General features: G+C 37.7%; 1 protein-coding gene across 1 annotated transcript in view; it reads right to left on the bottom strand.

Moving 5' to 3' along the window:
• Positions 1-1,754: 1,754 nt before the first annotated feature.
• The window catches only part of LOC127878311 (transcription factor SPT20 homolog), a 38,083-nt gene continuing 12,190 nt past the window's right edge, over positions 1,755-27,647 (bottom strand). The window contains exons 10-24 of the mRNA XM_052424833.1: positions 27,489-27,639; positions 26,458-26,577; positions 24,455-24,615; positions 21,831-21,863; positions 21,209-21,392; positions 18,182-18,302; positions 17,715-17,936; positions 14,639-14,878; positions 13,712-13,896; positions 10,734-10,826; positions 8,731-8,863; positions 6,700-6,890; positions 3,455-3,578; positions 2,568-2,692; positions 1,755-2,012 (exon numbers count right to left, since the gene is read on the bottom strand). Of these exons, the coding sequence (XP_052280793.1) occupies positions 1,848-2,012; positions 2,568-2,692; positions 3,455-3,578; positions 6,700-6,890; positions 8,731-8,863; positions 10,734-10,826; positions 13,712-13,896; positions 14,639-14,878; positions 17,715-17,936; positions 18,182-18,302; positions 21,209-21,392; positions 21,831-21,863; positions 24,455-24,615; positions 26,458-26,577; positions 27,489-27,639 (2,248 nt within the window). The 3' untranslated portion in view covers positions 1,755-1,847. The remainder of the gene's footprint in view (positions 2,013-2,567; positions 2,693-3,454; positions 3,579-6,699; positions 6,891-8,730; positions 8,864-10,733; positions 10,827-13,711; positions 13,897-14,638; positions 14,879-17,714; positions 17,937-18,181; positions 18,303-21,208; positions 21,393-21,830; positions 21,864-24,454; positions 24,616-26,457; positions 26,578-27,488; positions 27,640-27,647) is intronic.

Genomic DNA, 27,647 nt, shown 5'->3' with positions numbered 1-27,647 from the left:
TATGTAATACACCACTCCTTATATGTGCAGTATGTAATACACCACTCCCTATATGCGCAGTATGTAATACACCACTCCCTATATGCGCAGTATGTAATACACCACTCCCTGTATGCGCAGTATGTAATACACCACTCCCTGTATGCGCAGTATGTAATACACCACTCCCTGTATGCGCAGTATGTAATACACCACTCCCTGTATGCGCAGTATGTAATACACCACTCCCTGTATGCGCAGTATGTAATACACCACTCCCTGTATGCGCAGTATGTAATACACCACTCCCTGTATGCGCAGTATGTAATACACCACTCCCTGTATGCGCAGTATGTAATACACCACTCCCTATATGCGCAGTATGTAATACACCACTCCCTATATGCGCAGTATGTAATACACCACTCCCTATATGCGCAGTATGTAATACACCACTCCCTATATGCGCAGTATGTAATACACCACTCCCTATATGCGCAGTATGTAATACACCACTCCCTATATGCACAGTATGTAATACACCACTCCCTATATGCGCAGTATGTAATACACCACTCCCTATATGCGCAGTATGTAATACAACATTCCTTATATGCGCAGTATGTAATACACCACTCCCTATATGCGCAGTATGTAATACACCACTCCATATATGCGCAGTATGTAATACACCACTCCATATATGCGCAGTATGTAATACACCACTCCCTATATGCGCAGTATGTAATACACCACTCCCTATATGCGCAGTATGTAATACACCACTCCCTATATGCGCAGTATGTAATACACCACTCCCTATATGCGCAGTATGTAATACACCACTCCCTATATGCGCAGTATGTAATACACCACTCCCTATATGCGCAGTATGTAATACACCACTCCCTATATGCGCAGTATGTAATACACCACTCCCTATATGCGCAGTATGTAATACACCACTCCCTATATGCGCAGTATGTAATACACCACTCCCTATATGCGCAGTATGTAATACACCACTCCCTATATGCGCAGTATGTAATACACCACTCCCTATATGCGCAGTATGTAATACACCACTCCCTATATGCGCAGTATGTAATACACCACTCCCTATATGCGCAGTATGTAATACACCACTCCCTATATGTGCAGTATGTAATACACCACTCCCTATATGTGCAGTATGCAATACACCACTCCCTATATGCGCACGAATGGCCGAGTAGTTAAAATGCTAGACTTTTACACAAAAGGGTCAGCGGTTTGAACCCAGTTGAGGATTACTTTTTATTCTTTATTTAATTTTATTCTCTTTTTTACTGGGGCTATTTAGTTCATATGCTTACATTACCAAATCAATTTAAAGCATTTAATGACAAATTTAAGTTCATGCCAAAATCTGTGAAAAGGTCCCTGTAAATACTAGTAGGTGTTAATACTAGTTTGTCGCAAGAATTTAAAGCCGTTTAGTATACTGAGCTTCAATGATTGTATATGGTCGCTTACAATACAGAAATCACATCGCCACCTTGCTCTGAACAGGGACCTATGTTTGTATAGATCCCTGCTCTTAATATGCTTACCAATAATAGGTATAGTTTGTAAGATTACAAAAGTCACATAATGATTGACAACTCATATACGGTAAACAACCAACTTGAGTGAACAAAGACGTTTTTTACAGCTGTGTACTAATTACTAATAAAGAATAAATAAAGATGCATACGCTTTATAGGGAGAGCACAAAACCCCAAACACCTTTAACATATTTAATTCATGATTTATTTATCAAAGATATTTGATAAAATTATTCACAACTGTCACATAAAAAAGCAGTCACTGTTGTTATAGAGTGATCTCTATTTTGGCGGCGTCAGAGAAGTTAGTTTTTTGTTTTTAGGTTTCCCGCCGAATGTAAGTGTCGTCTGCACAGGCTGCTGCTTCAGAATCTGGTGAAAATGCAGCTGTTGTTGCTGCTGCTGCTGTTGTTGTTGTTGCTGACCTGGTGTTTGTCTCTGGATATTCTGTAAAGGGAGCAAAAATTAAGAATGGTTAAGTTAAATGGGATTCATTTGGCTTAGCATATTTTAAATAGGAGGGAAAATATTCATAACACAAAATATACTTTATTAAAAAAGTTCAGAATTAGAAGAAATCATCAGATACTTTGATTACAGTATTACACAAAATTTGACCCAGTATGGACAACAATCTGAGCCGTGCAATGGGAAAATGGGGCTTAATGCACGTGCATTTAACCTGTTTTCCCAGAACGAGGCTCATCTAATTCACATCATACACCTATAACATTTTAAAACAGTTTTCATATACAAGGTGAACTATCTCCAATGTTACCGACTATCAGATCTATGAATTGCTTTCTTCTGAAATATTCAAGACATGTTTAGGAAAGACCAGATGGATCATGAAGTCTTGATTATGGTAAGTTTAGGTTTTCATTGTTGCACTAACAAAACGAAGCCTATACTTAAATGTTCTAGACTTTGTTTAAACAGTATCTGTTCATGTATATCTGGGTACTAGATTGACCAGACAACTGACAGATTTGTAGAAAATACCTGTAGTTGAGCAGGAAACTGTGGCTGGAACACGATCTGCTGCGGTGTCAAGGTCGTGTTGATGGCCCCTTGTGCGGCCCCTTTAACCCCCACTGTGTGCCCCATTCCCTGGGCAGAAAGCAGGGCTGCAAGAACAAATGCTTATTTTATTTTATTTATTAATTATACCAAAGTTTCTTTAAATACCCGGTAGTTGTTTGTTTAAAAATGTAGCCACCAGACCATCAGGTACAAAAATGACTGCAACAGTCTATGCAGTTTTCTGTCCCTCAGTCCATAGGTTGAAAAACAGTGTCCAGTCAGTAAAGTCATCATGTTTAACGCAATTTGAAAGCATTACCTGGTAAGGGTGCATACTTGCAATAACTAGATTTAAAATTTATAATAGTCCACACAGGCTATTTTGGGATCACACTTTCCGCCTACTAAATTGGATTTTCGTTTTGAAGAGACTTCCTTAAAATGAAAAATTTCATGAAAGCTAAGAGTTATCCCTGATCAGCCTGTTTGGACTGCTCGTCTGTGACGACACTTACACATATGCATCGTGTTCTGAGAAAACTGGGAACAATGCATGTGCGTAAAGTGTCGTCCTAGATTAGCTTGTGCAGTCTGCATAGGCTTATAAGGGACGACACTTTCTGCTTTTATGACATTTTTCGTTAAAATGAAGTCTCAATCCAATTTTTGCAGAAAGTGTTGTCCCTGATTAGCCTGTGCGGACTGCACAGGCTAATCTAGGACGACACTTTATGCACATGCATTATGCCAAGTTTTGTCAGAACGCGACACATATGCATTAAGCAGCAAAGTGTTCCCAGAAAGAGGCTCAAAGGACCACAAAGGACGAGGTTAACAAAATTATTGAGATTAACATGCTTGCATACTGGTAGTGAGAGGTCCCTGTGATACAGTGGTGGCCTTGACCCCTAGGGTTCCTTGTAGACTGGTTCCAGGCTTCAGTGTGGCCCTCTGTTGGGGCAGGTTCACAAACTGGATACCAGACTGCAACTGTAACATACACAATGGATTTGTGACAGTGTCCAAAAGAGCAGGATAAACACACAAACCCATAATGGGTTGCAGTGGCATAATGGATATGGTGGCCACCTAGCAACTGGTTCGATCACAACTGAGGGATTGTCTTTAAATCTCCTCCAAACACACCTAGTACTGGTTCTACCAAAAAAATGGACTCAAGAGTTATTTTTATATCAATGCAATAAAGCTGAAATGAATAGGTTTAAACTAAAACTAAACCCCTGACACATGTTTGTACTGAAACAACATGCATGCATTAAAAACTAATTTTTGCCTGTACAAACTTATTCTTAATTTATGTTATACAGTGAAGTAATTGAAAAAAACATGTTATGCCTATATTGGTTGCAGCCTACGCTTGTTCCTTTACAGTCATCTAAACATGAGCATTCAACAGCTGTTAAGAATTGCTGAACCTCCACCCAGCAGTTAAAGAGTTTGACTCACACAATTTTAGAGAAATACATTGACCATTTGACAGAAAAGTGGATTGCTCATTCCTTCCACTTTGTGACATTTAAAAATACTAAAGGGCAAAAGACATGGGTTAGCAGGTTTATCCGTTTCTATTAGGCTGACCAAGTTTGACACTATCTACTAGTACTGACCAAGTTTGACACTATCTACTAGTACTTTTCAAGACCAATTGACACTGCATATGAGCTGCTTCCTGGAAAAACATAGCTACACAGGCTTATCTGAGGCGACACTTAACACACATGAATTAAGCACCATTTCCAGAATGCGGCCAAGAATCATGAAAAATGCATACATTTTAGTAAACCTTATTTCAAGGCCCGCATTAACCACCCCATTCCAGGCCTGTATCAACCACCCATCCTTAAGTCAGTATTAACAAGCAAATTCGTTGAATTGATATCCCCCGCCAATATGCTTCTGGACACAAAAGTATGATTTTTGACACTCAAAAAAGCCTTTTTTCAAGATACAAAGGGCCATATCGTTATTAACAGATGGTGTACACTGCCATTTGGTGTGCATCATCCTCTTATCCATATATATATACTCATACCAAGTTTCAGTGAAATCCGCCAAAGCACTTCCAAGATATGGCTCCGGACACACACAAAAAGCATTTTTTTCAAGATACAAAGGGCCATAACTCTGTTATTAACTGATAGTGTACAATGCCATTTGGCGTGCATCATCCTGTTATCCATATACATACTCATACCAAGTTTCAATGAAATCTGCCAAAGCACTTCCAAGATATGGCTCCGGACGGACGGAAAGACGGACGGAAGGATAACGCCAAAACAATATCCCTCAGCCTATGGCAGGGGGAAAACAAGACTATTTCCAATCAATGATGTCCCCTACCGGTGAAACTCAACCATTTTTAGCAATATTTCCAGTCTATTTGTTGCCATAGCAACATGAATTCTCGACGTAGGAACAAAATGAAATGACGTGCATAATCTCCATATTGCCATCTGTCCATGTTTAAAGTTTCATTAAAAAAATATTTCTATTATATTTGTTGCCATAGCAACCGGAATTCTTGACGTAGTTACAAAATGAAATGACGTGCATAATCTACTGTAAAACCATTACATTTTGTGTGGTACGAATTTTCGTGGATTTCGTTGGTCCGATGAACCACGAATTCAAGTACCAGCGATTATTTATACATTTTTAATCCGAAATCGGTCATTTCCGAATGTCATTACAGACATTTTCTTTTGTCGGTTATCCGAGATATTTGTTTTGTGTAATAATTACTTCACTTAAGTAGTATTTTGAAAGAGAGATTGTTTGATTGAGAAATGATAGTTAATACAATATGTTGTTTTCCTGATACGTGTTTGGGTAATAATACTTTTTAAATCAAGCACAGTATCTAAACTGTACGTCAACACGTTACAAGCGACCTAGTATGTTTAAATTTATTAAACTCCGAAATAGTAATAAGAAAACGACAGTTAGCAATCTATTGTAGAACGTGTTTCAAAAAAAGAGAAAACAATTTGTTTATTATCACATGATTTGTTAAGAAGTACTATAGCTTATACTAACAATTGAGTGTACTATGCTCGTTACATGTTGTTATTAACCATGTATGTAACATGTAACTTTGTTGTTGTTGTTGTATTCCATGTCACATTATAACTTGTAATTAGAGCACTCTCACTCTCCAGTGATAAGTGATTTATTAATTGATGTATGTAATTTGAACATTATTATTATTTATATCCAGCACGCATGTCTGTAAAATTTTCACGTATTTATAAATGACGATAAGCTTGTTATGCTTAAGTCAAAATAAATATTCTGTTCTGTTCTGTCAACGATTGTTCTCTTTTATGTGACGTCGTCAAATTTACAGTTTGCAGATTTATCACACGTGTATTTTGGGGACCTTATTACTCAATTGTTACTACTAGGGGACCGATTGCGCTGAGAATTGCAAATATTGTCAAAACAACATTGATGGCAATTAGCGAGCAGGGACCCACAAGCTTTATCGCTCTTATCGACAATTATCGGCAACACTTTCAAGCTTCAGTGCACATTAACCTCAAGTCTTGCTGTCAACACAGATTAGCATATTATGCTTCGTTATTACTTTGGCTGTTTTAATAAAAGTTTAATTATTATGACGGTCAGTCTTCCCCGAAAATTTGAAATCCACGAAATTACGTGTCAACGAATCAGTTGTTTTTTATTAAACCACGAAATTTCATACCGACGAATTTCTATATGTTTACAGTATATATTGCCATCTGTCCATGTTTCAAGTTTCATGAAAAAATACGAGGAACTTTTTAAGTTATCGCAGGATCCAGAAAAGTGTGACAGACAGACTGACTGACACAGAGAGCGCAAACCATAAGTCCCTTCTAGTTTCACCGGTAGGGGACAACAAGTAAATTTTAAAGCTTAAGAAACCAAAAAACAAAAGTACCCTGCAGCCCATATGAAGGGAACAATGGCTGATTACTGTAATTATATTTATTAAAAAATTTCCACAAAAAAATGCTACAATTTGAAAACCAATTTACAAACAAACACATGCAAACTTACAGTAGCTTTTTTAGAAGGATGGTGATAATTTGAGTGGGCAACATACCTGAAGTTGGAGGGGTAGGTGGGTAGAGCCCCGGATCTGCCCGGCAGACTTGAGGCCCTGGGGTACCAGTCCTGGACCAAGGTTGATGGGCATTGACAGCATACCGGTACCCGGCAAAACATTGCTCTGCTGGCTAATTACACCTGTAGGAGTGGTTGCCATGGAAACAGTCACTGTTTGGTATGGTATGCCTTAACAATGTAGAATTTTAAATGGTAAAATTAATTGAATACACTAAGTTCAATATTTAAGTTATTTATTTATTACAATATAAGTTCAAACTATTATAAAGGTAACTGCCATAATGTTACACTATACATGCTGTATGTATAGCAGACAATATTCACATTGATGGTCATTTTATTTGTCAATGCTAACCCAAAACCAACAACACAGCCTGTGCAGTCGGCACAGGCTAATCAGGGACACGCTTTTATGTCATTTTTTGTTTAAAAGATGTCCTTTCTAATTAAAGGCGGATATTGTCATCCCTGATTAGCCTGTGCAGACTGCTCAGGCTAATCTGGGACGACACTTTCCGCAAATGCATTTAGCCCTATTTTCCCAGAGCGAGGCTCTAATTCACTTAATACACATTTCCAGCTACACAACCTCACATTCTACTAGCCCCTTGGCCTACCTGTCACTACGTGTGTGATAGGCTCTAATTCACTTCATACACATTTCCAGCTACACAACCTCACATTCTACTAGCCCCATGGTCTACCTGTCACTACGTGTGTGATAGGCTCTAATTCACTTCATACACATTTCCAGCTACACAACCTCACATTCTACTAGCCCCTTGGTCTACCTGTCACTATGTGTGTGATAGGCTCTAATTCACTTCATACACATTTCCAGCTACACAACCTCACAGTCTACTAGCCCCTTGGCCTACCTGTCACTACCTGTGTGATAGGCTCTAATTCACTTCATACACATTTCCAGCTACACAACCTCACATTCTACTAGCCCCTTTGTCTACCTGTCACTACGTGTGTGATAGGCTCTAATTCACTTCATACACATTTCCAGCTACACAACCTCACATTCTACTAGCCCCTCGTCTACCTGTCACTATGTGTGTGATAGGCTCTAATTCACTTCATACACATTTCCAGCTACACAACCTCACAGTCTACTAGCCCCTTGGCCTACCTGTCACTACGTGTGTGATAGGCTCTAATTCACTTCATACACATTTCCAGCTACACAACCTCACATTCTACTAGCCCCTTGGCCTACCTGTCACTACGTGTGTGATAGGCTCTAATTCACTTCATACACATTTCCAGCTACACAACCTCACATTCTACTAGCCCCTTGGTCTACCTGTCACTACGTGTGTGATAAGCTCTAATTCACTTCATACACATTTCCAGCTACACAACCTCACATTCTACTAGCCCCTTGGTCTACCTGTCACTACGTGTGTGATAGGCTCTAATTCACTTCATACACATTTCCAGCTACACAACCTCACATTCTACTAGCCCCTTGGCCTACCTGTCACTACGTGTGTGATAGGCTCTAATTCACTTCATACACATTTCCAGCTACACAACCTCACATTCTACTAGCCCCTTGGCCTACCTGTCACTACGTGTGTGATAGGCTCTAATTCACTTCATACACATTTCCAGCTTCACAACCTCACATTCTACTAGCCCCTTGGCCTACCTGTCACTACGTGTGTGATAGGCTCTAATTCACTTCATACACATTTCCAGCTACACAACCTCACATTCTACTAGCCCCTTGGCCTACCTGTCACTACGTGTGTGATAGGCTCTAATTCACTTCATACACATTTCCAGCTACACAACCTAACATTCTACTAGCCCCTTGGCCTACCTGTCACTACGTGTGTGATAGGCTCTAATTCACTTCATACACATTTCCAGCTACACAACCTCACATTCTACTAGCCCCTTGGCCTACCTGTCACTACATGTGTGATAGGCTCTAATTCACTTCATACACATTTCCAGCTACACAACCTCACATTCTACTAGCCCCTTGGCCTACCTGACACTACGTGTGTGATAGGTGTCATGGATGTGGTTGCGGGGGACGATGTCGGGTGCTGGGTCACCATGGAAACCAGACTGGTCTGCACTGGCTGGCACTGGGAAGCAGACACAGAAACATTTCCCCCACCCTGCAGTGGATAGTGAATATACTTCAGAACCATCAGCAACAATAAAATATCAAAATCAATTAGAGCTATTCACACTAGTTTTGACCTACTTATTTGATACCAAAATACCATCATGGCCTTGAATCACTCACCTGAGTAAAAGGTACAACAATTATTCAAGACTTGACCTGGTGACCTAGATTTTGACCCAACATAACCCACATTCAATATTTGCCTCGTATTGTAAAGATTAACATTCTGGCTAATTTTCATCAAGATTGAGTCATAAATGTAGATGCTCAAATGGTAACATTGTATTTTTCTATTATTTGATCTGGCGATCTAGTTTTTGGACGCATGTAACCAAAATTGGAACTCAACCTAGATCTTGTCAAGATTCTGACCAAGTTTCATAAAGATTGGATGAAAAATGTGGGCTCAAGAGTGGTAATGAGCAAACAGTTGCACAGTGGACTCCTGACATGTAGTTAACACATTATCACTAAATGCTCAGGTAAGTTTAAATTGTGACCATTTTGGGTGTGGCATGATTTGACCAAAGGAGGCATAATTTGAGAAAACTTTTAAGAGGACTACTATATAAAATAACTGAAAATGACCAAAATACAGCACCTTTGGTCCCTCTGGTGTCAGAGAAATAGTTTATTAATAAGCATCATGACATAGAAAGTCTAGGTAAAAGGGATGCACATTTTTTTCAATTTTGTATGCAGGAAGATTCAAATCGCACATTCACAAATTAACATTATACTAAATAAAAAATAATGCCTCCAAAATTGAATGTTGTAATTTGAAAGGTGTTGGAAAACACCTGTGAGCACTTTTACGACCAGGGACAGACAGACAGACAGACTAACAGACAGACAAAAAGACATCCATAGTGATTCCAGTATAGCTTTTACTTCATAACAATTTAGGGGGAGGGGTTGGAATTTCGACATTTATGAGAAATACCCCTTAGATAAGCTGCATGTTCAACTATAGTGGGAGTTTGTAACAAGATTGTTATAGAAAATCTTTATTTAAAAGAAAGATGGCTTAAACAATTTTTCTCTTAGGATAAAAGTAAAATCATGTCCCAACTTCATAGGGAACAATGCATGCTAATTGGAATGTTGTACATTGAAAGTTTGTGATGTCCATAGTGAACAAATTAAACTTCTACTTTGCTGCAGGAGGTGTAAGAACTGTACAAGACATCAATGTAAGGCTAAACGTTCAAATATATAATTCTTGATGCATTAACATAGAAGCTTTGGACTTGTTTCAATATTTTCAGAAAAGACGTCTAAAAATGTGATCATTAAATGAAATGAAAATTGTTTTCCTAAAATAATGCATAGATCACCAACTTGTAAAATGATTAGATGCTTTTTGATGGTTTTGGTGGGTGATCACATTTTGTTTCATGAGAGCTTATCGACATTGAGACTTTTTAAGATCAATACCAGGTATAGATCTTAGTGGTTTCCCCTGCGTGTAGATTTAGGCCCTGGAAGGCATGTTAATTTCAAAAGTCTGACTGGGCAAATAGCTTTTTAGAAAAACTTCAACAATTTTACTCACAGTTTATCATTTTATTTTTATTAAGAATGAATTCAAGCTCCAGGGATGTGATTTAAGAACAACTTCAGGGGAGAAAAAGTCCCCACTTACAAAGTTCAACTAAATTCTCATTTCTATATAGATCCAGTCAAGTTTATAACTATTTGTCAAAGTTTGACATTGAAAGGGAGGAAATCAGCTGAAAGGAGGAATAATCACACCCATGAGGCTCATATAAGGGCATTAACCAGAGCAAAATATTTACTATAGATAGTTGCCCGTCTGGGCAACCTCCTGTAAAAAGTAAGTTGCTATCATTGAATACCTGAGTAGATGTGACCAGGATGCCCTGTGGGTTGGTGCTGATCATGCTGATGGGGACAGAGATGCTGCCTCCCCCGTGGACTGACAGGGACACCTGCAGACACGAGGTGATATTTGAGTACTGTTGTGGGAAAACTGGGCTTAATGCATGTGAGTAAAGTGTTGTCCAACTTTAGCCTGTGCAGTCTTCAAAGGCTAATCAGCGACAATACTTTCTGCTTTAATGTTGTTGTTTTTTGTTTAAAAAACATTTCTTCTAAACGACAAGGGCTGTTTGTAAAACAGGCATGCCCCCCATATGGGCTGTCAGTTGTAGTGGCAGCCATTGTGTGAATATGTTTTTTGTCACTGTGACCTTGACCTTTGACCTGAAAATCAATAGGGGTCATGATCAATGTACCTATGAAGTTTCATGATCCTAGGCCTAATTATTCTTGAGTTATCATCAGGAAACCATTTTACTGTTTCGAGTCACTGTGACCTTGACCTAGTGACCTTAAAATTATAGGGGTCATCTGCCAGTCATGACCAATGTACCTTGCAAGTTTCATGATCCTAGGCATAAGCATTCTTGACCTGAAAATCAATAGGGGTCATCTGCAAGTCATGATCAATGTACCTATGAAGTTTCATGATCCTAGGCGTAAGCGTTCTTGAGTTATCATCCGGAAACCATTTTAATGGTTCGAGTCACCGTGACCTTGACCTTTGACCTAGTGACCTGAAAATCAATAGGGGTCACCTGGGATGTCATGATCAATGTACCTATGAAGTTTCATGATCCTAGGCATAAGCGTTCTTGAGTTATCATCTGGAAACCATTTTACTGGTTCGAGTCACTGTGACCTTGACCTAGTGACCTGAAAATCAATAGGGGTCATGTGCGAGTCATGATCAATGTACCTATGAAGTTTCATGATACTTGGCGTAAGCATTCTTGAGTTATCATCCGGAAACCATTTTACTGGTTCAAGTCACCGTGACCTTGACCTTTGACCTAGTCACCTGAAAATCAATAGGGGTCATCTGCGAGTCATGATCAATGTACCTATGAAGTTTCATGATCCTAGGCGTTAAGCGTTCTTGAGTTATCATCCGGAAACCATATTTCTGTGTCGAGTCACCATGACCTAGACCTTTGACCTAGTGACCTGAAAATCAATAGGGGTCATCTGCAAGTCATGATCAATGTATCTATGAAGTTTCATGATCCTAGGCGTAAGCATTCTTGATATATCACCCGGAAACCATTTTACTGGTTTGAGTCACCGTGACCTTGACCTTTGATCTAGTGACCTGAAAATCAATAAGGGTCATGTGCGAGTCATGATCAATGTACCTATGAAGTTTCATGATCCTAGGCCTAATTATTCTTGAGTTATCATCAGGAAACCATTTTACTGTTTCGAGTCACTGTGACCTTGACCTAGTGACCTTAAAATTATAGGGGTCATCTGCCAGTCATGACCAATGTACCTTGCAAGTTTCATGATCCTAGGCATAAGCATTCTTGACCTGAAAATCAATAGGGGTCATCTGCAAGTCATGATCAATGTACCTATGAAGTTTCATGATCCTAGGCGTAAGCGTTCTTGAGTTATCATCCGGAAACCATTTTAATGGTTCGAGTCACCGTGACCTTGACCTTTGACCTAGTGACCTGAAAATCAATAGGGGTCACCTGGGATGTCATGATCAATGTACCTATGAAGTTTCATGATCCTAGGCATAAGCGTTCTTGAGTTATCATCTGGAAACCATTTTACTGGTTCGAGTCACTGTGACCTTGACCTAGTGACCTGAAAATCAATAGGGGTCATGTGCGAGTCATGATCAATGTACCTATGAAGTTTCATGATACTTGGCGTAAGCATTCTTGAGTTATCATCCGGAAACCATTTTACTGGTTCAAGTCACCGTGACCTTGACCTTTGACCTAGTCACCTGAAAATCAATAGGGGTCATCTGCGAGTCATGATCAATGTACCTATGAAGTTTCATGATCCTAGGCGTTAAGCGTTCTTGAGTTATCATCCGGAAACCATATTTCTGTGTCGAGTCACCATGACCTAGACCTTTGACCTAGTGACCTGAAAATCAATAGGGGTCATCTGCAAGTCATGATCAATGTATCTATGAAGTTTCATGATCCTAGGCGTAAGCATTCTTGATATATCACCCGGAAACCATTTTACTGGTTTGAGTCACCGTGACCTTGACCTTTGATCTAGTGACCTGAAAATCAATAAGGGTCATGTGCGAGTCATGATCAATGTACCTATGAAGTTTCATGATCCTAGGCGTAAGCGTTCTTGAGTTATGATCCTTAAAACCATTTGGTGGACGGACAGACCGACGGACCGACCAACATGTGCAAAACAATATACCCCCTCTTCTTTGAAGGGGGGCATAAAGATCAAGTGTATGCAGAAAATGTTGTCCCTCATTAGCCTGTGCAGACTTCACATTCTTATCTTGGACGACACTTTATGCACATGAATTAAGCCAAATTTTCTCAGAATTAGTTGACATTTAATAGAACTAGAACGTTGCCATGCAAGGAAACAAAGCTTTTGCCATTTTATTAATTTATTTACTTGAAATTACTTTTGGCAATCCCAAGCTATAACTTCATGTCAGCTACCTACATGCACATTTTTTGGCGCAATACGTTTATCCGAACTCCAGTTATTGAGCAGAAACAGTTTTTCTATTTGTTGGTAACATAGACCTTGAAGCGAAATGCTCAAAATGCATGCCCAAGCAAGGTCAACATGAAAGTTACCTTCACACACACATTCCAATCTCAATCTAGGTTTCCATGCAAGCTTACTACATCCAAAGTTTCATCAAGGTGGTGTCAGGCTGGGACGACAGTTTTCGCACAATGCATTAAGCCCTGTGTTGCCAAACCTTGGCTCATATAATTGCATTTTCTTAAGCCCGTGTATATTTAGAAGGCCATGCTTGTTGTGTTACCTGCATGTTCTGCAGTCCTTGCAGGTTGGCTATGTTCATGCCAGGCAACCCTGTGAGGTTCTGTATGTTGATGTTTGGGGGGATACCCGTGATGTTCAACATGCCCCCATGCTGCTGCTGTTGTTGTTGCTGTTGATGATGATGAACGATGTTGTTTGCTGATGACACTTGGGCTGAAGAATCTCCTACAGTTGAATATATCACTTGTTTTATGATTTCTTGTAATAGTAAAAAAAGAACCGGAGTAACAAGGTTGAACCAATGCCATGTTTTCAAATGGTATTGTAAAATGGTCGTGCTTTGGTCAGATCCAGCAATTAAGACCAGAATTAATATAAAATACTGTCAGGAAATTAAGGATCACTGGTTCTTATTCTTAATGTTTCTGGATAAAAGGTACAACCATGACCATCACAAAATTTAGATTAAAAGACATTCCAACTATGCAGTTAAAACTATTGCCATTATCTAAAATTGAAACAACATTTTGTTTTCTCTAATATTATTTTTACAAAAGTTTTATGAAAACATTGCATGGTCTGATATAACAATAGAATTACTACAAAGAATAAATATAAGAACATAAAAATTTGCTTCACTTTCTCATTCAACATAAAACACAGCTCAGTGTTTTTTGGTCAAATCTTGGACCAAACTAAGGCCCTATTCCCACTCTCAAAAAGTATAAAAAAAATTCCCAACTGCCTAAAATTAAGCAAATAAATATTTAATAAATCTCAATATGTAGTTTATCTCCATTACCTTATTTAATATAATATTGAAAACACTATTATTATCATATTATATACAGCAAATCAACAAAACCACAAATTTCCCATTTATACTCAAAACGACGATATTTTCCCAATTCAAAAGGTGTCGGTCGAGTTCCCAAAATGGTGAGAAAAAGCACCGACAACTGCTTACCTTGCACATACGAGGATATATTCACATGGTGCGTGGTCTGGGCCATATGGTGTATAGTGGAGGACTCATTGGTCAGACTGGGCTTCCTCGCTAGCTGGCCGGGCATGGACACTATGGGTGGGGGTGGGGTCGGGGTGTGTGTGGGTGTTCGGGAGCCCGTAGGCAGGGAGCCCCCAGGGGTGGAAGGCTGGGCCAGGAAGGGCTGAGTCCCCTGGGAGGTTGGGCTGGTGAACAGCTGGGCTGGAAAAGCAAGACAAGAACACTGTACTGAAATGCTGACGCAATTTAGCAAACAAGTCTCTTTCTGGAATAACTATCCATGTGCATATGGTGTCATCCCTGTTTAGCAGTCTGCACAGGCTAATCAGTGATGATAATTAACACTCAAAAAAGATATTTGCAAGAAAGAGACTTCCTTTAACTGAAAATACCATACAAGTGGAAAACGTGCCTGATTAGCCTGTGCCCACTGCACAGGCTAATATGGCACAACACTTTACGCACATGCATTAAGCTCAGTTTTCCAAGAGTGAGGCTCAAATGTATACAAGCAATACAATGTCAGTATCTTTAAATGAAATTTTAGTTTAAGATAAAACAGAAATCAGATTTATTGCATTGTCAAGTATAAACATGGGATGCCTGGAAGAGACTTAATAAGTAAATCATTTTGAAATTAGAAATGTGTTACAATGATGCCCCCACAACCCATGTTTGGAAACAGATACAGTAACAATATATTCTACAGTGGACAAAAAGATAAAGTGTGAAAGTTTCATCCAGTATAGTTCAAGTGGACTTAAAAACACAAACTTTATCGACTATACAATATATAATGAAAAAACAACCAAGGCCCATAATTCTGACATAACTTATCGCAGCCCTAAATGCCTGCTTTATTATCATATATAAACAAGAAACCGTCGGAGACGGGTGATAATCCCCAATGTTTTTTTTAGTCACAATATTGCACTATATATTCAGATAAAAGGAAACGTCTTGAGGGCACAGTAGTTGGGGGGACAAGAATATTTTAAAATAAAATTTCAAAGGGCCATAACTCTGTGAAAAATCATCCGACCAGAACCAGCTGATAATATGCACATCTCCTCTTGGTAGTGAAGCTTCCCATAAAGTTTCATTGAATTCTGGTCTTAGTTGCTGAGAAATAGCCCGGACAAGAATTGCACTATATGTACAGTAAATGGAAATTTTCAAAGGGCCATAACTCTGTGAAAAATCATCCGACCAGAACCCGCTGATAATATGCACATCTCCTCTTGGTAGTGAAGCTTCCCATAAAGTTTCATTGAATTCCGGTCATTAGTTGCTGAGAAATAGCCTGGACAAAAATTGTGCACGGACGGACGGACAGACGAAGCGGCCACTATATGCTCCCCTCAAAATTGTTTGGGGGAGGATAATAAAGGTAATTCAAGGTAAAAGTTTTAGTGAGATTCAACTGACATATAAAGAGCAGTTGAAAACACAAAATGTCTGGACAAAATATTCTATCGTGAAAATAGGAACAAAGGCTCCAAATTCTGCCAAAATAAGTTTCAGCCCAAAATTTCTTATTAACCTTGATTATGTTTATCTACATATAAATGTTATTCAACTGTGAAAGTTTGAGCAGATCACCCTGTTGTTAAAGAGGACTTCTAAACACACCTTTGGAACATACATACTGCCATACCAAGGGAAAAGTGCAATGCTCAATGCCTCCCAATATACCGAGGGAAAAGAGCAATGCTCAATGCCTCCCAATATACCGAGGGAAAAGTGCAATGCTCAATGCCTCCCAATATACCGAGGGAAAAGTGCAATGCTCAATGCCTCCCAATATACCGAGGGAAAAGAGCAATGCTCAATGCCTCCCAATATACAGAGGGAAAAATGCAATGCTCAATGCCTCCCAATATACTGAGGGAAAAGAGCAATGCTCAATGCCTCCCAATTTACCGAGGGAAAAGAGCAATGCTCAATGCCTCCCAATATACCAAGGGAAAAGAGCAATCTCAATGCCTCCCAATCAGTGGGGGCATAACAATTGTAATATAATTAACTGTGACCTTTTACATCAATGTAAAATTCAGATTATTATACATGAAACAAGAGATGTATTTGTCAGAAACACAATGCCCCCTACTGCACCGCTTTGATACATTTCTTTTTTACATTTGACCTTGAAGGATGACCTTGACCTTTCACCACTCAAAATGTGCAGCTCCATGAGATACACATGCATGCCAAATATCAAGTTGCTATGTGAAGGGACATAGAAGTTATGAGCATTTTTCGAAACCTAAACGCGAAACCTAAACGCATAGTGTGACAGAAGGACAGACGGACAGACAGACGGACGGACGATCCGATCACTATATGCCCTCCTTCGGGGGCATAATAAAAAGAAACCATAAAACAAAGATACTCAACATTAAATAAAGAGGCCAATATCAAAGTGAAAGCAGCATAGTTAAAAGAAAGGTTGGTACTGTAAAAGCATTTGTGGGACATCAAATTTTTAAGTCGCGTTCTGAGAAAACTGGTCATAATGCATGTGCGTAAAGTGTTGTCCCAGGGACAACACTTTCCGCTTTTATGACATTTTTCGTTTAAATGAAATCTCTTTTTAGCAAAGATCCAATTTAGGCGGAAAGTGTTGTCCCTGATTAGCCTGTGCAGACTGCACAGGCTAATCAGTGACGACGCTTTATGCACATGCATTATGCCCAGTTTTCTCAGAACATGACTTATTTTTTTATTTTGTGGATTAACGATCCACAAATTTAACACGAACACATTGGACAATTTCCACTGCATATTCCTCATATTTTATTTCATAATCAGTAATTCAGGAATTTAATTGTCCATAAAGAGGTCATTTTTTTAAAGACCATTCAATTTCATGCCAACAAATATAAATGATTTTACAGCATCTTATCGCCCTCTTGGTGCAATAACATACCATGTGACAGTGAAATCAGAAGGCACATGGTACCTTTTTGCACCAATTGGGTGTAATATAACTACAAAAACCTAATGTCTACAAAACACTGCCCATAACGCCATTTACCGATAGGAGGCTGAGGATTGATAGGACTGGCCATAGGAGTGTTGCTCCGGGACGCTATACTTGTCTGAAAACCAGTCTGTAGTCCCAGCTGCTTGAGCCTCTGGGACGCTGACTGTGACTGGTTGGCCATGTGAGGTAACCGTGGAGACAGGCCTACAGGAGACTGGTTTACACTGGTTGGCAATGTCAGCTGGATCTGGGCTGGTGACTGGGTGGGGGTACCTGGGGAATCAATCGGACATAGTTTTAGGGGTATTAAAGATTTGTTAATTGAATAAAAGATCTTGAACTTAAATACAAATATGAAAAAAGTGCTTATTATTGCTATAAAAGGGTAATCAAATTTATAATAACAGCAAATTACAGGCATGCGCATTGATATATAAATGAACTTAACATGCTGAACACACATTATTTTTTAAACATATGAGACCACATAGTTTAAGATTTATCATGAGTTATCTCACCCTGCTGTGAGATAGATGTCCCAAGGGGTGGAGTAGGGGTGCCTCCAGGGGGCGGGATACTCAGCTGTAGCTGGATAGGCATCTGTCTCTTCTGGGCTCCCAATGCGCCCGGGCCCAGCTCCTGATATGAGATTAGCTAATAGATTTGTTTTTGCTTTTTTGAGACGCATTCTGAGAGAAATGGGCTTAATACATGTGCATAGTGTTGTCACACATAAGGCTAATCAGGGAGCGCACTTTCTGCTTTTATGGGATTTTTCATTTAAAGGAAGTCTATCCAAAAAAAAAAATCCAGTTACACGGAAAAGTCATCCATGATTAGCAAGTAATGCATTGAGTGCAGTTTTCCCAGAAGGAGGCTCTGTTTTTTTAAAGGTATATTGATATGTTGATAAATTGATATGTTGATATATTGATATGTTGATATATTGATATGTTGATATATTAATATGTTGATATGTTGATATATTGATATATTGATATGTTGATATATTGATATGTTGCATTTGACTTGCAAAACGTATGTGATGAGCATAATAAAAACGGGGATATTAAAAATACTGGAAAATTTGATTATCCTGGAATTTATATGCAAATGTTTGTGGCTTAGTTTTTGTTAAGCCTTTCTAAAAAAACTGTTCTGTATTCAATACTAATTATTATCTATGAGCCAAAAATTAACCTTAATTCAATTTCATGTGGGTAAAGCGACATCCTAGATAACCCTATGCTGTCTGCACAGGCGGATCTGTGATGACACTTTCAACCAAAACTTAATTTTTGCGTTTAAACATAAAAGCAGAAAGTTTCGTCAATGGAAAATCTTTGCAGACTTATCTGGACAAACACCTAATGCACATTCATCAGACCAGCTTCTATGTTTTTAATTGAATAACATCGAACAACAAGTTATACAGGGGATGACAGATATTAAGTTTTATATCTTTGGCTACAGCTTTGTCACTCAAAGTTGTATAATTAACTAGAATGCTTGAAAAATGTACAAAAAATAACATTATTATTATTTCTGTTTTTATTATTATTGAAACATGTTAAATCTTTTTAAAATAGACATTCAAGCTCATATTGCATACTGATACCATTTGTATGTACAATATGTAAAATGCCAAACTGTTCTCTGTTGTGCTAATATCCCGCACTGTTCTCTGTTGTGCTAATATCCCACACTGTTCTCTGTTGTGCTAATATATTTTATCATTAAAAATGTGTTTGCATTTATATCACACTGTTTGTTCCATTAATAAATGGTTATAAAGATTTCATAAGTATCAAAAAAAGGTCCGAAACTAAAAACTGTTTGAAATCGTAATTAAAATTAATGTGCTAGAAATATTCGTGTTTAATTGTCTGTTATACACAATCAACAGACCAAAACAAGTACTGGTCGTGTACGTAATGCCGGCCACTTTTGGGACTATTTTAACAAAATCTTTTGTTTTAGGCAACTGATTGAAACTAAACTTCAAATATATAATCCTGGGTTCAAAACTCACCTAGCATGAAATTTCAATAGAATTAAATCAGTGTATGTTACTTTTATTAACAGAAATTAATGACATAAAGTATCAATTTTCGTATGGCAATTGTACCTACAAAATCGGCCACTTTTCAGTTAAATCTGCAGGTACAATTACAAAGCAATATCTTTAGACAAATGTCCTCATTTAAAGAGTACTAATAAAGGTTTACAAAAACAAAATTTTCGACTTGAAACTTATAATATATGCGACATTATTATACCAGTTCCTCTACCTAACTATTTTAATAAATATAAACAGGCACTGTTAATGGGGAACTGCAAATTCATTATTTTTTTTAAAATAGTTATTTTTTTATTTTTTCTAACAATGCTAAGAAAGTAAAAACATTTTGTTTAAAAAGTTGACTTTAGTGTCGATTTTTAGTAAACGCTTATATTTAATTTTACAACATGTAGCCTATTAATATTTTAATCAAGGGAGGTAATTTATATATTAAAAGTTTATATTTAGGTCCTGATTTTTATGTTTTAAATGTATGTTATTAGACAATTAAATGAAAATACCTTAAAGGCTCTATAAAGGTGAAGATACGTAATTATTTACAGATTTTTAAATATTTTTTTCATATTTTATTTATAAAGGTTAGCAAAAAACAATATATATATATATGCTATTGGACATAATAATAAAAAAATGAGCAATACAACTTGTTTTGAGCTCAAAATAAAGTGTCCTCCAAGTCAATTGTGTTTACAAACAATCAGTTTATTTACATCGCTGTTTACTCGTAAAAGAGAAATTGAAAGTGACTCAGGTCACCAAAAATATAACGATGACTTTTAACGTTTTCCGGTATCACTCACAAAGTAGGTCTCTTCTAAATGGTTAAAACGTTTGTAGTGAACTAATAAGTTACTTTCTGCTTGTAAAAAGTTGTTAAAATAGAATTAAAATTGAATTTTCTTTCGGCTATTTTTAGCATATGTCAACGCTCTGAGGCTACACATCATGTTAGTTGCAAAAATGTAAACATTTCTTCCAATTATGAAACGGGTTTATCTTCCATAATTCTTGACAACGTTGTACCTAAGCTGTGTTATTAGAAGTTTTTATGCAAGAGTAACTGAAATTCTGTAAAAATTAGACCAGTTGATATGCATAATAATTGGATTTGTGACCTTTATAGTCTTTAATTAAAGTTAATCAGATAGAAATTATAATAATATTATCAAATATATTTGTTTCTTATATGGATATAATTTTCGCAATGGATGATGACGTCACTTTTCCCATGTGAGAAATATTTCGTGTTATGTTAATGCAAACGTTTACAGTGATATGCTTCTTTAATTTTGCAAAATATTGAGAGTAGGGTTGGTTTTCAAGTTGATTTTTCTAAAAATTATTTCAAAATATATGTGTTTAGATCATGAAAATGATTAAACACAGGTGGCCGTTTTTTTACGTACAGGCCAGAATTACGTACACGACCAGTATACATTTTATTTTCAATCCTGATATTAACCTGCAGTGGTGTGGAGGTCACAGTTTTATTTGTGCCCATGTTGACCCCCACGTTGGCCGAGGGTAGCTCGGTAGGCAGGGTCTGGGTACAGGTGACTATTGTACGCTGTCCTGGCCGGTGGATCGTTATCTTCACCTCACGGCGACCCTCCTCCGTGAAGATCTCTCTGAACTGGTCCAAATACCTGGTGAGCATATGAACAATGTCCCAATGAAAATAACATGGCGATTAAGATTATTGAAATAGGGCCGGTTAACATTTGTGCAAGTTATTTTAGAATCCCTTTATACATGGCAAAATTAAGGCTTGTCCAGGAATTCTAAAATTGTTTTACAGCAAAATGTGACTTTTGACCGTTAAGTGTGACCTTGACCTTTTATGAAGGGAGAAGGAGTTAAACATGACACGTCATCTAATGATGGTAACCATTGTGCACAAAGTTACTTTAAAATCCATCAATGTATGGGAAAGTTATGGCTGAGACAGGCAGTTTCACACACAAATGCACAGACAGGCAGTGCAACTGGAATGTACCCGCCTTTATGCAATTGCACTAATCCCAGTTTTCCTAGAACACAGCTTCAGTTCTCTTCATAAATGTGATCAGAATGTGGCAACTTACTTTTTGACAGAGTCTTTGCTGCCAAGAAGAAATCTGAAACAAGAGATGTCAAATATTAAAGGGACCTTTTTCACAGATTTTGCATGAAATAAAGTTTGTCATTAAACACTTTTAATAGATAACTGTAAACATTTGAACTAAATAGCTAAAATAGCTGCAGTGAACACACAAGAAGAAAATTTAAGAAAGAAAACAAAGAGTAAATCCTCAACTGGGTTCGCACAACTGACCCTCAGAGTAAAAGTCTAGCATTTAAACCACTTGGCCATCCGTGCACAGATAGTGAGTGGTGTATTTTACACTTAATATAAGCAATCCTTGTTATGTCATAAAATATAACGATTACAACAGAACTCTCCACATGATCATACAATAGTGTCGCATTTTAATGTTTTATTGTTTCCAGGTTTTAAAATAGTCAAGTGATGCAGATATTGGATATTTTAGAGCATAGATAACCTTCAGCTTAACTGTTTCCTCGCAAATATCATAACTAAACAGAAAATTTGCCAATCTGGAACAATTTTTTTCATTGTGTCAATTTACCAAAATGTGGAAAGGTCCTTTTAAGAAATCATTATGATAAACTTGCTTTTACAAATCAGTAATTCACTTTATACAAGTTAAGGAATGAAAATTATCAACAAAGAGCTTTTGTAAAACTAGGTGACCATGCATAAATAAATACATATAATGTTCTTCATTTGTGACTTTGAGCTTTGCCAGACAAACATGTTTAATTGAGCGAAAAAATTACCTAATCTATATTAAATGAATATTAAATCTTAACTTTGCTCCAAATTCCTTACAGGAAGTTTTAAGTAACACAATAAAAACTCTGGCATCCAAAAGATATAGATTGAAACCAAATGTGTATGTAAAAACAGAAATATGTATGGTTAACAAATTGAGACCATTTATATATCATATGATATCTAAATAACCCTCCCTCTTTGAAACTGATGTTTAACCCTTTCAGTGCGGGAACCGAGTTATGAAGGCCTTTGCAAACAGTTTGGATCCAGATGAGACGCCACAAAACGTGGCGTCTCATCAGGATCCAAACTGTTTGCTATTTTGATAATATTCTTTGAAAAAATTGGAAGAGAATGCTAATTTTAGAAATTCAGCAGACGACATTTTAGCACACGACAAATTTCCCAGCATGCAAAGGGTTAATACATGTACATAAAGTGTTGTCCCAGATAAGCTTGTGTGGTTCTCCCGGGCTTATCATGAACGACACTTTTCTCTTGTATGGTATTTTTATGAAAATCCAGTTTAGGCAGAAAGTGCTCTCCCAGATTAGTCTGAGCGGACTTGACAAGATCTGGGAAGACAGGTTATGCATATGCATTAAGCCCAGATTTCCCAGAAAAAGGCTTAAACGAGCTCATGAGGTCTAACTAATGGTATTAGCTTGAATAGCCAGTGTTTGGAAATGGTTTGTGTCTGGCCTTGTTTCCATATTGATTGACAGAGATATTGGATAGAGTCTTGAGTGGTATCATATGTACCTATTTATCAATATTATTGGGGTTATATGAATGTATAACTAAACTAACAAGCAAACCATTCAAATGCTTTTGCGCACAATTAATTGCAGCTCTATGAAAACCTGGTAAGATCTATGGCTTTCCTAAGTTTGGAGACCCAAATGGCTTCTACTTTAAAAAAAAACTTTTTAGTTAGCAGACTGTCTGCCATAGGAGAACAAGAGATGTGTTTGTCAGAAACACAATGCCCCCTATTGCGCCGCTTTGAAATAAAATTTCAATATATCATTTGGTAGGTTTAGAAATTATCTCCCTTTTAAAGCTTATTACTTCCCTTAGATTGTATTTTTTGACTTTTAACCTTGAAGGATGACCTTGACCTTGACTGTTTGCCACTCAAAATATGCAGCTCCATGAGATACACATGCATGCCAAATATCAAATTGCTATCTTCAATATTGCAAAAGTTATGGCCAATGTTAAAGTTTTCCGACGGACGGACAGACAGACAGACAGACAGTTCAAATGCTATATGCCACCCTACTGGGGGCATAAAAATACATATTGAGACATCCACCAAGGGGGATAACATTGATTGGGATATGAAAGAAAACATTGATTGGGACATCCACCATGTGGGAAAACATTTATTGCAACTTCCACCATTTGAACAATACTTATTGGGATATTCGCAAAGGTGGAAACATTAGGACATCCACCATGAAAGTAAACAATGAATGGGTCATTATTTATCACCCTATAATATAACTCTAGTCAACTCTCATTATATACCACTAGATTTTATGCCTCTAGCCAAGAGTAATGTTTTACCCCTTGATTGTATAACTCCAGTCAAGTATAATTATTTACATCTTGATTGTATGATGATAGTCAAGTGTCATTACTAACCTCTTGATTGTATGCTGATAGTCAAGTGTCATTATTTACATCTTGGTTGTATTACTTTTGCCTAGTGATATTATTTACCACTTGATTTTAAGCCAAGTGTTAGTATTTAAATTTGACTATTAATATAAACACACAATTTATTAATTGAATCTTTGATGGACAGGTGTCTACTGGCTAATTCAGTGCAGTGTAGCCTAATTGTGTGCAGTGTATCCTAACCTGCAGGTGGCCCCCACAGACTTGTCCTCCCTGTAGTCATGGTCGAGGTAGAGCTCCCCAATGTGAGCGTCGTCACTGGGGCGGTGGAGGATGGTCAGTTTGGCCAGCAGCTTCTTGTCCTGCATGCCGTCACGCTCCAGGACATGCTCCTCTAGAAGACTCTGTAAGATTTGAGGCAAGAATATATATGAGCCTGGAAAAACGGGGCTTCATGCATGTTAAGTGTTGTCCCTGATTAGACTGTACATTTTCCACTTTTATGGATTTTTTGGTTGAAAGCAGGTCTGTTCAATACAAAATCCAGCGTAGACAGAAAGTGGTGTCCCTGATTAGCCGGTGCAAAGGCTTATCTGGGCTGACATTTTATGAACATTCATTAAGCCCAGTTTTCCCATAAAAAGGGAGTTTGAAAATTGATGAAGATGAAGCTGCAGAAACAAGGTGTCTTGATCAATATCATGAACTTCTCCCAACACTCACCAATAATTATTTGTTTCCTATTATTCAAAGTATTAAATCATGAAAAAGTCCTGACACTTTTTCTAAATAAGTACAAATAAAATGTTGGTTTCCCAGTTTCAGGACTGGGTTTTTGTTTAAAAATAAAATCATTATTTTGGAATGATTGAAATTCACCATTCTCCAACTACAGCTTGTCACCATAGGGAATACACCTTGATGTCACATGTCATAATATGTAGCAAGTTGATTCTACAAAGAATTGTTATCCCTTGGGCGTGGCCAGTTTTTATCACAGGGGCATCGTTTTTTAACACTTGGGGCAGGACCACTATAATATCTTTTGAACCAAATAGTGCTTCATGCTTGCAGGAAAAGATCTTATTATATAATAGTTATTATGATATATATGTATAAGTGTATATAAATCATTCTTCCTCAGGGTGTACAAAGTTTTGACTGTAGGGGCATGATTTCATCAATTTTTGTGGGGGTTCACATTTCACTGTTTAATACCAAATATCAAACCTATGGGCCATGAGGTTTCAGATGAAAATGGCTTCTGTATGCCATAAAAGTCTATATTAACTTTGTGAACCAAAGGGCGTTTCCACTTTTACCCATGCCTGTTGACTCCTGGGGAATGATTACAACAAAATGGAGGACCTCGGTGCTATGTCACATGCCAAATAGCAAACTTATAATATGACAAAGATACATCCAAGTTTGAATATTGTATGCTGAACAGGGCAACAAAACGTCTCTGGAAAAGGTCTTGTCTACTTACAAATGGACATAGCTCACCAGGGGGTGTAATAAGAGACACAACATACATGTGTTACACATGGAAATAGGATGAATCTACAATTCTTATTTTAGGTGCAACAATTGAGCCTAATTCTGTGAAAACTGGGCTTTATGCATGTGTGTAAAAGGAATTTAGGCTTTTATGGAATTTTTTGCTCAAAGGATGTCTCTCCTTAACTAAAATCTAGTGCAGTCAGAAGGTGTCCCCACTGATAAGCCTGTCAGGACTGCACAAGCTCATCTGGGACGACACTTTAAGCTCATGCATTAAACCCAATTTTCCCAGAACAAGCCTCAATTAAAGAAAACTATCATTCTGGCTAATGACTTCATTATTCTGTGGAAAATCAGAACTCCAATCAGTTGTTTAACTGCTGATAAAACAGACAAACATTGAGAGTTATGTCATAAACATTACTAAGACCCCTGAACCCCTTTGTCAGCTTTCTTTAAGAGCGTGAAAATCAAGCATGTTTGGGGTCACTTCGGATTGAAAATCTCTTCATGGTAATGACAAATTTGAAGCTTCAATTTAATTTGTTGAGATATGAAAGGAAGTAGTTTGAGTCACAAACAAATATTTTCTGCGGACAAAATTCCGTCTGATAGAGTATACTATACTGAAATTGCTATGGCATTCCTATAACTCCTTCATGTAGTATCAAAGCATTAAAAATGGGGTTCATAACATACTGCCTATACCAGTGTGTTAGACAGTCCTAACATACTGCACATACCAGTGTGTTTTCCTCCATAAATGTCCTCTCCTGTTTCTCTTTAACCTTTGCAAATTTCTCCACGTCTATGACTTCTGGGGTGGATAGAGGAACTTGCTTCTGTTTCCAAAAGTCCACAGTCTGAAAACAGTTGCCAAGAAATGATTGAAACAACAGCTTGCGCAGATTTTGAAAAACTGTTACACCAACAAAATATTGTACTAAAATTAAACAAGAGATTAGGTGATGGCATACAGTTTGTTTTTTCCACTGTATGTCTGTCATCTTACTGCAGTCATAGGGCTCCCTCTGGCTCAAAATTTTCTGTAGCCAAATTAACCTTTTATGTCTTTATCCTTACTATTTTTGATATTTTATGGGTGAAAATATAGAAACCTTGTTGCCAAATAGATTTGTTGTAGTAAAATTTCTTTATTTGTAGCCATTTGCTGATTTGGTGAATGGCAGAGAAAGCCCTAGATCAATTAACCTACTCTTACTTTTCCTGGGTAAGCAGATTTACCTGCACTTAGTGTACATACTCAAGCCAGTAACTAACAACTGCCATACTTCAATTACAAGTAGTGGGAGAATGGAAGTAGACATGATTTTGTGAGATATCACTACACAAGTAATCTTGACACATGCCAGGAGTCAAACCAGATGTTCATAGTTTATTAGTTCAGTGCTATATTGAGGTTGCTTGCAGAAAGAAAATGAGTTTTGTTCATGTTTAAAACTGATTTTATGAATGTGCATAAAGTGTCATACCAGATTAGTCTGTGCCATCTTCACATGCTAATTAGGGACTATACTTTTCTGCCTTAAGTGGATTTTTACTAAGAAGAGACTTCCTTTAAACAAAAAATACCGTAAAAGGGGAAAGTGTTCTCCTTGATTAGCACAAACTGCACAGGTCAATCTGCGACAACACTTTACCCACATGGATCAAGCCCTGTTTTCCAAGACTAGGGATAGAAAAAGATCCATGATTAATAAATCAGAACAAATGTTTTTTTTATGTAAAATGTTATAGGACATTAAATCCTCACAGTTTTACTCAACTTGGCCCCGGGTGAGGCTGTCTTCTTGTCCCGTCTGCTGGTGGTGATGAAGTCATGAAGTTGCAACTCCCGGGGGGCTGGAGACTGGGCAATCTTACGCTTCCGATTCAACGCAGACTGGTTGTACTTTTTCACTGATCTGCACAA

Source organism: Dreissena polymorpha, chromosome 4, assembly GCF_020536995.1.
Source record: "Dreissena polymorpha isolate Duluth1 chromosome 4, UMN_Dpol_1.0, whole genome shotgun sequence".
NCBI lineage: Eukaryota > Metazoa > Mollusca > Bivalvia > Myida > Dreissenidae > Dreissena > Dreissena polymorpha.
This window is presented reverse-complemented; position numbering and strand designations above follow the sequence as displayed.